The sequence below is a fragment of the Eublepharis macularius genome, chromosome 5 (assembly GCF_028583425.1).
Source record: "Eublepharis macularius isolate TG4126 chromosome 5, MPM_Emac_v1.0, whole genome shotgun sequence".
Taxonomy (NCBI): Eukaryota; Metazoa; Chordata; class Lepidosauria; order Squamata; family Eublepharidae; genus Eublepharis; species Eublepharis macularius.
In genome coordinates this window covers 85,438,393-85,451,734 of record NC_072794.1, presented here as the reverse complement: position 1 = coordinate 85,451,734, position 13,342 = coordinate 85,438,393, and the positions used below count along the sequence as shown (strand labels likewise).

The window sequence follows — 13,342 nt, the reverse complement described above, 5'->3', positions numbered from 1 at the left end:
ATACAGGCAAGTGGAGTGACCGTCGGATTTTGTCATTTTCCGATCACAAGAAGTACACCGTTTAAATAATGCTTTCTCTGACATTCTTACAGATTACGAAACGTTCTCCGAAGAAATAGAGTGAGCAAGAACCTCTTAAGTTGGCGGCAAAAGAGGAACTGAGGGTACGTCGGGGGCGCCCCGCCTCTTAGGAGCCGTTTTTGGCGGGAAGACGGCCGTGCATGAGCATTGAGAGGCAAGGGTGCCCCCTAGTGGTTTTGAGCTGTAAAAATCTCCAAAGTCGGCAGGCCTGCACGTGCGCAGTCCCATGTGGAACTGCACAGGAAGACCGTAGATGAACTACAAATTACTATTATTATGCCACTGCTCAAATTGTCCCAGTGTTTCTGATACAAGAGGGATGTGGTAATTTCCTAACAATACATACAGGGGTCATGTTTCTGAGAACCTGAAGAGCCCCCTAGGTTAGCAGTCTGCTAACAATAAGTGGGAAAGAATAGGTTTTTTTAAAAAAAAAACACTGAAATCTCAGGGGATCTCATTATGAGATCTTGGCAGCCATTTTATATTGCTTAGGCGACTCCGATAATTCAAAACGGTTGCTGCACTGGTGGTTAGTTGGAGAAAGACTGGAGCAAAAGTGGCAGATGACAAAGGTACTGGTGGGTGGGAAGGTAGAAGAGGTAGGAAGCTTTAGGTGGGGATGAAGGAAGGATTGGAATTAGTTTGGGGAGGATGGTCAGCTGTGGAAGATAAGATTCTTCCCAGGAGTCCTTGGGGGTCACCACTTACACTAATAATCATGCATCTTAATGAAAGTAAGTACTGAATCTCCCAGGAATATCAAAAGATCAAAAACAAGGTAGAGTTTCAGTGAAACATTAGTAGGCATTCAGAGCATAAATAACCCTTACAAGATACAGAGGCTGTTCCAAAAAACAGGAATTCCATCATTCTCCTCACTCCACAGTGAGTAATATAACTCAGTTCATATCTTGCTGTCATTATGCTGCAAATTCCCCCTTCTCAGCTCCACATTATTGGATGCCACTGGCAGAGGTAGAGAATATATCATGTAATAACATGGGTTAAGTTCCTCTGCAAATTACTTGTGACATTTAGTTTGATCTTTAGGGTGAATTTGCATGTGTCTGAAGTGCATGCTCACATATGCACGGTGCATTCTGTGTGTGTGTGTATATATATGTATATATGTGTGTGTGTATATACATATATATAAAATAAAATAACAATATAGAGTTACCTTGTAGTCCCTGCTGTGTCGATTGGTTTTGAAATTGCGTGAATGGTTTATTTGCCGAGAATTGCTGCCCATTTGGAAACTGGCTGTGTGCGGATGGCAAGCTGTGTTTCTGAAGTAATGAAGGAGCAACTACTGCCTTCAATGGGCTAACAACAGCATGATGAATATTTGAACCAATCCTAGAATGAGAAAAACAGATGATAAATTCAGTCCTATTCTTGTCAAGGACACATAAAACAATGCATAGTTGCTTTTTCGGGTGTGCATTTATTATTACTAATTTAAAAGTACAATATTTATAATTATGAATGAACATGATATCCTCAGAAACAGTCAAACAGAATTATATATTAAAATCAAATTCTAGTACTTGTGCTAATCTGTGTTGCCAAGAAAAACAAGTAAGGTGGTTATCTTTTATTGGTTAACAACAACAACAGTGTGCTTATATACCACCTTTCTAGACAGATTAGTGCCACACACAGAGTGGTGAACAAAGTCAGTGTTATTCTTATCCCCACAAAATAACTGGGGAGCTAGGGTTGAGAGAAGTGGTTTACCCAAGCCCTGCTAAGCTCCTGGCGGTAGTGGGAGTCGAACCAGCAGAGTGCTGATTTACTGTTCAACCACTTAATCACTGTACTACAGCAGATAAAGTGGTTATCTTTTAACATAAGAGCATTTTTATTTTCAGGTTACAAACTACTTCCTATGGCATAAATACCTTATCTGTTTTGTAGGAGATGGACCACAGCTATAGCCAACCCTTTCTTGCTAAATGTTGCTGTCATATTTCCCAGACGCACACCAGAGAAATGAATGAAAGCCATTGTTTCCCCCATAACCAACAGAAACATCTACAGTACTTTTGCAAAACCCAAAATAATGTTTTTTAGTATTTATAACTATTAGTTTTAAAAACATACGTGGAATAAAATAAGTTACTTTGAAGTTCAGAAGCTTTCACACACTCACAATGAACACCTTTCTTAGACAAATAAATAAGGGTGAGAGTTAACTTAAGGAGTTGAGTAAGTGCTCAGTTACAGTAGTTGAAAGGGTCATAAGGGTTACATGGTACTGAAAAATCACCAGTGAGCATTTTGGGTGGGCAGAGCAGGGTGGATGATGTAGATGAAATTTGAAGAACTATCATTTTACAGGCACTTCTAACATATATTCCCCTACTTCAGAACAAAAACAACATTATGGCATAAGCTTTAATAGGTTAGAGTCCACTTCATAGGATGCCTAAAGTTGACCATTAGAAGCACTCACACATACTCACACAACACAGGCATAAGGAGTCAGTACATAAAAAAGACAAATAGTGAGTCATAAGGAAAACTCTAGCGTTCTGACCCTTTCCAGTCTGGATTCAGACCAGGGCATGGAACAGAGACAGCACTAGTAGCATTAATGGATGATCTCTGTCTGAATATAGACAAAGGCCATGCCTCACTCCTCCTGGATCTGTCTGCAGCCTTTGACAGAGTAGACCATACCATCCTGTTGAGGCATTTAGAGACAGAAGTGGGCATCAGAGGATGTGCCCTGGACTGGTTTAAATCATTTCTCGTGGAGCAGACTCGAAGAGTTGCCGTTGGAGATCAGCTATCTCCAGAATGGGAACTACCTTGCGGGGTTCTGCAGGGTGGAATCTTATCTCCCATGTTATTCAACCTCTATGTAAAGCCTTTAGTAGAACTCATTCGCAGCTATGGAGTGGGATGTCATCAATGTTCAGATGACACCCAACTCTAGATCTCGCTATCCAGGTCCCCACAGGGTGCAGTGGAAATCTTAGATCGCTGCCTGACAGCTGTGGTGAAATGGCTGGAAAATAACAAATTGAAATTGAACCCAGACAAGACTGAAGTGATGCTTGTTGGGAAGTCAGAGATCTTGAAAGATATTGTACTCCACTTTCGGTGGAGTTTGTCTGACCCTTGCAGACTTGGTTAAGAGCCTAGGGGCTATAATGGATCCAGCACTACTACTAGAAAAACAAGTTAAGGCAGCCACAAAAAATGCTTACTACAATCTCACTCTAGCCTGGAGGATGGCTTTTTACCTTGACACGGCCGACCTGGCCACCTGGATCCATGCTATGGTAACTTCAAAACTCGACTATTGTAATGCACTATACATTAGTCTCCCATCTAAGTTAACTAGGAGGCTCCAATTGCTGCAACATGCTATGACTCGACTGTTATCAGGAGCGAGCAGGAGCATGAATGTCACTCTCATCCTACAGTCACTGCATTGGCTACCTATCAGTTACCATGCTTAATTCAAGGTATTGGTTATTACATACAAAGCTCTTCACAGCCTTGGCCCAGCATACCTACGAGATCACCTCACTCCTTATGTCCCTCCACAGCAGCTTCACTCATCTGAACAGGGTCTCTTGCAGATGCCAGCCTGCACATGGGCGAAATCAAAAGCAGCCCACACACGGGCTTTCTCTGTGGTGGCCCCTACCCTGTGGAGGTCAGGAGAGCCCCCCCCCGGCTTTCCACAAACGATGCAAAACCGAATTATTCAAAAAGGCTTTTTACTCAGATAGGAGAGATGTATTGTAGGGAGGGGGTCTGAAATGCTTCATTAATGAGTTAGGTACCATAGACTTCACCACTATGTTACCTTGCATATTATCTGTTGCTCGAATATGTACTCCTATACTACCTGTGTTTCATGTTATCTAATGTCCTAGAATTGATTATATTCTGTTTCAGCAATTCTTCAACTCTGTATTGGATCCTTGCTAATGCGGCATCTTTATAAAATCCTATGACATTGTTGTGGAAACATCCTTGATACTGATTGTACTAATCTCAAACTATGTAATCCTCCTGGAGTCTCAGTGAGAAAGGCGGACTATAATGACAAATGAAGGAAGGAAGGAAGGAAGGAAGGAAGGAAGGAAGGAAGGAAGGAAGGAAGGAAGGAAGGAAGGAAGGAAGGAATGAGGCTGGGAAATGCAAGAGGCAGACTTGTGACTATGCTATGCTTTGCTTTTGCAGTCTCTCCTTGCAATGATAGTTGTTTTTTCCCTAAATATGTCGATGGACTTAGCATGGAGATGTAATCTGACACAAGAAAAGAGTTGCAAAGAAGTCATAACAGATAAAACATGCTCTAAGCACTCATTGGTATTTTTTCATTCCTTTATTTAAATGGTTAAGGTCTGGAACATCCACTCTGGGCAGGCCTAATTAAGGCCCCCCCTGTTAGAAAATAGGGGTAGGGAGTACCATCCACAAATGCCATAGAATAAGGATTTGTTTTCTGATGTCGACCAACATGATTCATGTATGTATATAGCTCTTGATCTTGGGTATTACATAATAATTGTATCTACATAAAGATGGAAGTATTCCTAATTGCCCAAATTAATTTATTAAATGTAAAATCATCATGTCTCAGAAAAATATCTCTTTCTTTATTATTTGTGGATCTTTAACTCATTTTTTCCTCTCAACAACTGGTACAGTTCTCTTCACTCTGTCTGACTGAGCCCCAAAGTATTGCCTTATAAAAGGTATTCAAAATTAATCCATTCTTAATTTTTCAAGAAGTGGTTTGCTTTTATTATTGTATTCCTTTCACTCTTTTTTCCATCATGGAGTTCAAGGTAGCTTGCATGGGGGTCTCCATGTGTGCGCTGCTGACCAGACCCAAGACTGCTTAGATTCAGAAGCATTGTAGAATTATGGGTGTTCCAATCCCAGGGCTGGATCCACTGGAAAAGTTCACAGAAGGAGTTAAGGAAGTGGATCTTTCCTTATGTTTCTCTTCCACAAGCAGCCTGTCATTTGTCCTCAAAGTCCTTTATGAAGATCTGTGGAATCTTGCAAGAAAAATGAGCCTCAGGATTGGGGAAGGGGCTGCAGCAATGGGGGGGGGGATCAAGTAAAATCACCTATTTTCCTCTCTTCCATTATGGCTTCTGTCACTGGAAAAAATGATTTTACCTGATTCCTCCTCAGCACTGCAACTCCCTCCTTGTGAGGCTTTGCTAGAAGATTTTTTAGGACAGACTGTATTAGGGAAGAGGAAGGGGTGAGGATTTGCTGGTCAATACTTTCTGTGAACTCTTCTGGTAGATCCAACCTATAACTTGGACCCTTTTGAATTGCTTGGTCCTTCTGTTCTTGTTGCAAGATGACTTGGGAAAGCTGACATTTAGATACGTTAATAAACAAAAACATTTTGCTTTAACCCCGTTTTCTAAAACTAGGCAAACAAGGTTCTGCAGACATTTAAGCTTTTTCTGATTTGTTTTGTTTTGTTTTGGCAGTGTTAAAGTACACTTTTCCATGGTCCACTGCCCACTTACTCGCCTTTAATGTGTTCCTATCAACAGAAAATACAGCACAGCGTGCATAATCGCTAACTATTTTAAGGTAATATAAAACTGAAAGACTGAGAAATCCACTTCTCTTTTACTTATACTTGGGGGTAAAATACAACCACAACAGAGATGTGAATGTTTCCAATATGAATACTGTCGCACTTTGTTGTTGTTTTGGAAAGAAAGCTTTGACTGGCAGATCCTTCTGTTAAGACAGTGGATCTCAATATTTCTTCCATCTGTCTCAGCACGAAGATCAGCTTCAGAGTCCTGTCCATCTGTACTTTATCTCAAATAAATTCCTGTAGGTTTTGTGATGTGGTGCTTGCTGAACTTCAAAATATTTATCAAGTGCTATAGAATAGTATATCTGGAGAAATGCATTCTATTTGGAGGTCCAAGCTGGATTAAACCTCTACATCATGTTTGAAAAGTTTTCTCTCTACTAGCTGAAGACAGGCAGGAGACAGGAAGTCAGTTGATCCAAATGCTAATGGACATTCTGGCCAGAGACAATAAAATAATTAGCTCACACCATAACTGGGAATCTGACACCAAGAAGGGACACAGAGACTTGGAACTGTAAGGGGTTTGTTTGTATCTTCCTGGATGTTTCAGGAAAGGGCTCTTTGACCACAAGAGGATGAGAAAACAGAAGAGATAAAATCTCTTGGCATGGAAGGAGAGGGGTCCATTTTACAGGTTGATTTTGGCTGATTACATCTGGATGAAGGGGCTCTTGCACCTGAGCTCCATCTTTATGGCTGCCATGGTCACATGGAACAGACAAAGAGCTGGCAGCCTAGACAAAGACGCCAAGGTAATCAGAAATTAGTTGTTGTAGATTTTCCGGGCTGTACGGCTGTGGTCTTGGCATTGTAGTTCCTGACGTTTTGCCAGCAGCTGTGACTGGCATCTTCAGAGGTGTAGCACCAAAAAGACAGAGATCTCTCAGTGTCAATGTGTGGAGAAGATGTTAGCAGGTAATTTATATCTACTCAGGAAGGTGGGTTTGGGCTGAGTCATTCTGTAAGAGTTTCCCAGGGTGTGGAATGCTAATGGGGGGAAGCTTCTGTCAGGTTCTGTCTTGGGCGTCACCATGTAAGGCACCAGCCTGCCTGACCTTGATACGAGGATGCCATCAGGGAATATGCAGGTTCCTGCTCTGTGGACGGAGGGGGGGATCTACATCACCCTCGCTCCCTCTCATTCCCCTCGCAGTCCTGCTTCACCTGACAGAGTCCTGGCTGCCTTCCATGACAGCTGTCCCCATCCAGCTGCTGGTCTCAGTCCTTCTCTTTCTCTCCGTCTTCTTTCCTCCATCTCCTCTCCACTGCTCTCGTTCTCGCTCTCTCCTCCACCACACTCCTACACAACAACCCACCATCCTGTGGGTGGACTTCCCTTATATCCTCTCTCTCATTCCTGGCTCCACCTGCCAGCCACACCCCTATTTTGCGTCTAGCCTTGGCCTGGGCTGCCTCAAGCAGCTGCACCTGGGGGAGCTAGTCTGGCTGCTTTGGGCAGTTACAGCTGTGCTCTCTTGGCTGGCTGCCAAGCCTCCTCTGCTCCGAGCTTCAGACCTCTGGGCAGCAACAGCTGTGCTCTCTTGCCTGGCTACCAAGCTTCCTCTGCTCAGAGCTTCAGACAGCCTCAGCTGGTCCCTGTTATTCCCTTTCTCCCTGTTTGCAGGTTGAGGCATGGCCCTGTGCCGATTCTGCAGCCTTTCTTCCCCTGCTGGTAAGGTTGCTGTTGCTGTCTGGTTGGCTGATGGTTGGCTGCCCCTATCTCTTGTGCCTTCTCCCTCTGCCCTGGTCCCCTCCTGGCTGTCCTTACTCCCCCTGTCAGGGATCTTAGCCTCCCACTGGAGGGTGGGGCTAGCTGGCTTCCACCTGGCCCTTCTGACCCTCTGTGGCTTGGGTGCTGCTCTGCCCTCCTGAGACTGGGGTGTCTCTCTTTCTTCTTCTGTTGCCAGCTGCCTCCCTTCCCCCTCCTCTGGCAAGTTTGGGGGCTGGGCCCCAGACCCTGGACAGCTTCACTGTATCCTGAGGAGGTTCTTTTGCATATGGATGTTCAATATGCCAAAAGGCCCCATTTATATATAAAAAAGTGTAGTATAATCACTTGAAATAAGAGGAACTCCAAATCAGCCACAGGATCAAGAAACCAGAGCAGAATGAAAAAAGCAGGAAAGAGAAAAGGTTAACACTGATTTTCACCTCTTCCTCTAATATTAAAAATGATGTGCAAAGCTCTGCTAATCTGGTTTCTGGATGATGCCCAGTTCCTGGCCACGCATTTCTTTTCTTGGTCCTGCCTTGAGGGAATTTCTGTCAACACGAGCTCTAGAAACAGTTATACTATTCGCTCTTTTTTAAAAAAAACTCTCTATATGATGCCTGGTGAATTTTGCTACTAATCACTCCCAGGTGCCTTTCTTCATTTTATGGAAAATGCAGGATCTTTCCCTTCAACAATACGATAATAAATCAGTCACTTCCAAACAGCTATTTTGGTTCAACGTTTTATATTATAAGAAGCAACAAGCAAACATATTTCTGGGCTGCTGTACACTGCATATTGTACTGGAACACAGTGATAGACGACAAAGCCAATAACCTCCTTCCATTTCCTTAACTTCTTTCCATTTCCTTTGAGATTAATGCCTACTTGGCTCAGGATCCAGCTGAATGGACAGGAAGGACCAAGGTCAGAGTGACCAGGAATGCTGCTTGTTTTCTGTTTCCCCAACTGCATAAAGGAAACGATGCTTAATATATTGTCGAAGGCTTTGCGTCTCAGTGCAGATCAAACGATGCTTGTTTGATCTGCACTGAGTTAAGCGTAGATACTCTGGCTAGGTGGGGCTACAACTAAACAAGTGGTTCATAATGTATAAAACCAACATGGATTGAATAAATTTAACTGAATTTGAAATAAGCCCTAAAAAAAGATTGGTCATTCATTCTTTTAACAGGCAAGTGAAATATTACAGTAGAAAGGCAAAAAGAGAATACATGAAATTCCATGACTTTCACATATAACATGAAAGCATTTGTTTATTTGTTTATTCTTTTCCTTTAATTGTATCCCACCCTTCTCCCCAGTTAAGGACAACCCTAAAAAGCTGCTAGATGCTACAGGACATAGCATTTTCTGCAGCCTCCTTTTGCTTCATTATTATAACCATAATTACAAATAGTTGAAAGAGACTCAGAAATGCTGGTTTCCAGACCAATTTGCCACCATGAGATCCATAAAAAAAGCAACAGAGCAAATTAGCAAAAGTGATCTGTATCCTCACACACACACTTTAACTGCTGCTAAAAGGCAAGGACCCTTGAGAACAATATGCCATGCAGCATTGAGGGCTGCAGTAAGAACAGGGAACCACCCCAAATCATCTTCCCTCTTGTGTAAGATCTTTTCCACAGAGCTTGTTCTATTCACAGAAGGCTGAGGAGAAGAGTTTTGCTTCATTCCTGAAAGCTTAGGTCTAAGTCAATGGCACTGCATTTTTTCATTATATCTAATACTAGCTTGATACTCGTGCTTCACAACGGTATTTAACTGCTTTAAATCCCATTATAATACTTATGGACATGTAACATTTTTTGGTGGTGGGGGGGGGGGGTTAGTTGGTTTTGTCATATAAAAGCATAGTACCTGAGCTTCACAAAGGTGTTTGAATAAAGTGAAGCGAGTTGATGCTGAAAACCGCTGAAGTGAATTTTGAAATGTTACATTTATTGAAGAGATTTTAAAAGGAAAAGATTGTAGTTCAATAAATAAAGTAAAAAATACGTACATCCATATTTTTCTACTGAAGGACCTCTTTGTAGACCACATTGGTGGTTTCCCCTCAGGTGCTAGGATCACTAGGCTGCTGGGTGAGCTCACTCTGCAGCAGGCCACATAGAACTGCCAATGTGAGAAGCAGTCCTCTCTCAAGTCGATTCCTGTCACCTTCAGTGTCTGACCCTGGGACTTGATGATTGTCATAGCAAAGCAGGCCTTGAGGGGGAACTGCACTCTCTTAAATTCAAAGGGGTTCTCTGCTGGTATGAGTGGTATGCGTGGTATGAACCCCAACCCCCCCTTCCCTGAGCACTGCCGGTGAACAATGTGACCTTGATGACGTTCCTGTGGAGGGCTTTCACTCACAGTCTGGTGCCATTGCAGAGTTTGGGTTGATTGAGGTTCCAAAGCAGCATCACTGGAGCCCCCACTTTGAGGAGAAGCTTATGGTCTGGGAAGCCAGGAGGGTTGAGTGTGTTGAGGAACTCCACGGGCTAGTAGACCACATCATCCATTTGCACCACTGAGTCCACAGATCTGTACTCCATTTCTGCCCCTTTGAGGGAGTTGAGTTTCATTAATGATGGCAGCCTTGTCATTCTTGGGGGTCAGAATGGCATGCTTGCACAGCCAGTCCATGGACTTCTCTGTGATAGTGGCAATATCAGGGTATATTGTGGCTGTTATGTCTGCTGGGGTTGTCACTACTGTGCCCAGGCCTGAAGGGATGGTCATCTTTCCCTTGGAATCAGGATACTCTCCATCATCTATTTTTAGTAGGTGTTCGGAGAATTCCCCAGGAGACTGCTCGCCACTCAAGTGGACCCTCATGTTCTTTCTTAGTGAACGTTCCTCATGAGGGGCCACAGATGATGGCTTGACACACACGGTAACCTTATCAACTCAAGTTCCCCTTGGGACTACTGGCAGAGTCTGCCAGAAGTCTCCAGCCAGCAGCACAGTGACTCCCCCCATCACTCTCTCGTTGCCCCTGACATCTTTTAGGGTTATGCTCAGTGCTTCAAAACACCCTTTGTGCGCCATGGTGCTCTCATCCCAAACAATGAGCTTACAGTTCCACAGCACTTGGGCCATGTTGCTTTGTTATGAGATGCTAAACAGGGATGTTTCTGCATGGATGAGGTTAAAAGGCAGCTTGAAGGTAGCAAAGAATCATAGGGCATGCCTGAGTGAGCCTTGACCTTCCATGGAAGTGAGCGCCTCTCTACTCTGCCACTCTGTGTACCTCGGGGTGATCTTGCTGGTACTTGGCCACTGCTGCTCGGTGCACCACAGGAGTACGATGTGCATATTTCTTTGCTGCATCTCTAAGTTGCTTCCTCCTTTTAGTGTTGGTGTATTTTGCACAGTATCTGCCAAGAGGCTTCTTGGGAGCAGTAAGAAGTGATGGCTGTTGGACACTTCCGGTTTCAGCGCAGCAAGGATGGTGTCTCCATGAAGCTCTGCTCCTGAAGGAGAACTGAACCCGGCGACCCGGGGGCTTGGGAATACCCAGGCTCTAGGGAGACCCCATGGAGAGGGGTCTCTGAAGCGGGGACTAGATGGGGAACCTGCTCTGGGCGACGGTCGGGAGCTGCAACCTCAGGAATTGGCCCCAAAGCATGGAGTGCTGTGGGCGCCATCTCTATGGCAGTAAGCTGCAAACACTGGCATGGGTAAACTGCAAAATGAATATCTCTACAAACAACTAGGTGGGAATAGTGAGTAATAAACTGTAAGTCTATGGGACGGGAAAGTGTGTTGTGTAATAAGAGAGAAAATAAATGCTTGGGCTATTACAAAAGGATTGGGGAGAGGGATGGTGTGGGCTGGACTTCCCCCCTTCTCCTGAAGAAACAGCTCATATTTTAAGCCAAGGAGATAAAACGTCTGCAGGAGGAAAGGAAATTGACCTCCTAGGAAATACAGCTATGGAACTGAAAGCAAATGGTCATTGAGTAATTGAGTGAAAGCAGAGTTCACCAAGTGGTTTGAAGAAGGAGGAGAGTGGATTGGACGCCCCCTTTCTTTGAAGAGATGGGAGTTGAAAAAACCTGTGAGATTGAAATGAAAGGACTAGATAAGGGATTATATGCTACTAGGCAAAGACAGAACGTATGAAGTGGATTAGAGAGGGGAGGTGTGGGCTGGACGTCCCCCCTCACCTCTTGAAGAAAGTGGGGCTGACCCAGCAAGAATGAAGTAAGGGCTAGGGAGGGGGGGTTATACTACCCCTGCTCATGGAAAAAACAGCTTGTACTCCTTTAAGAGCGACCAAGTGAAGACAGAACTTATTAAATGGATTAGAGAGGGAAGGAGTGGGCTGGACATTCCCCCTTTCCTCTTGAAGAAACTGGAGTGAAAGGAAGTGTGGGGGGTTGATGCAACTCGATTCCAGAAGAAGAGTTGGCATTAAAATATAAATATTGGTAAATAGGAAGAGAATTTGGACAGTATTTTCTGTGTTTGTGGCTGTAAGCTGTTGGCTAAAAATTGGCATTTCCCTATTTGTGCTATAATTAAGAGAGTACATGTGTTGGAAACAGAAAAAGAAGAATTGTATAGGGTAAACAGTATAGAGTAAATCCTAAAGTCATAAATAGTTAACAATATAGTGTTATAGAAACGCTATCAAATAGTTTAAGACTATAAACAAAGAACAATAAGATTCAGAATGAGTAAATCTACAAAATTAAATCCTTCTCCAGGACAGTCAAAATCGGTAGGAACAATGCTGACACAAGAGGCTATAAAAGTATGTACACAAGTATGTACACAACAAATATGACACAGGCCCAAAATAGTATAACACAAATGTCAGAGCATATTAAGGATCTAAAAGGGAAAATGGACAATTTTCAGAAGCAATTGACAGAAAATAAGCAAGAAATGGCTAACTTGACACAACCTATCACTAAAGTGAATGAGAAAATGGGAGCAAAAAATCAAAATGTGGAAGAGGTGGAAAAAAGACTGAGAAGCTCAGAAGAGGCTATAATTAAAATGGAAATGGATAGGGCTGCTTATATGCTAAGATTTGAGAATATACCTGAAGAGAAGGAAGAAATCTTGAGTGCCCTATTGTCAGAAGCGACAGCACCAATATTAAAAATGGGAAGAGGAGAATTTCAAAAAGAAATTGAACTTAATTACAGAGTTCATTTAAGTCTTACAAGGAAAAATAAACTACCAAGGGAGGTGCACATGAGATTTACAAAGAGAATGGTAAGAGACACAATTTTGAGAGCAATGAGAGATAAAACTCTGAACATAAAATCGAATGAAGTGAAGATACTTAAGGAGGTACCATGGAGAATGAGACAAAAAAGAGAATATTCTTTTCTTTCTTCACTCCTGAATCATAATTCCATTACTTACAGATGGCTGACTCTGGAGGGGTTGCTTTTTACATATAATGGCCAGAGATTTAAGATTGATTCCATTTTTAAAGTGGAAGATTTTTTAGACAAACAGAATCTCAAAAAAGAAGGAAAGAAAAAGGTAAAAACAAAGGATGTAAAAGAAGAAGAGAACTTACAAGAAAGCTCAAGAGGATCAGAAACTGAATTGGAAGAAGAAGCTAAACCACCCCCATTGAAAACAAAAGGACAGAAGAAGAAAAAGTAAAGTAAAGGCAATAAACTAGACTTATAAAATGGACAAGAAACAGATTAAGATCCTGTCTATTAATATTAATGGATTAAATTCACCACAAAAAAGAAAAAGAACATTTGTCCAACTTAAAAAATTAAAGGGTAGATATAATCAGTCTCCAAGAGACACATATTAGAAAGGATGACCAGAAGTTTTTGGAATGTAAAAAATTGGGGAAAACCTTTGTTGCCTCGGAACGGAATAAGAAAAGGAGAGGTCTTGTAACATATATTAAAGAATATGACCCAAAGTTAATATATGCCTCAAAG

The 13,342-nt window shown here is 42.6% G+C and overlaps 1 protein-coding gene across 1 annotated transcript in view; it reads right to left on the bottom strand.

Annotated features, from left to right (window-relative positions):
- The window catches only part of GLIS1 (GLIS family zinc finger 1), a 398,945-nt gene that overhangs the window by 30,019 nt on the left and 355,584 nt on the right, over positions 1–13,342 (bottom strand). Inside the window, exon 8 of the mRNA XM_054980758.1 lies at positions 1,265–1,443. Coding sequence (XP_054836733.1) covers positions 1,265–1,443 — 179 coding nt within the window. The remainder of the gene's footprint in view (positions 1–1,264; positions 1,444–13,342) is intronic.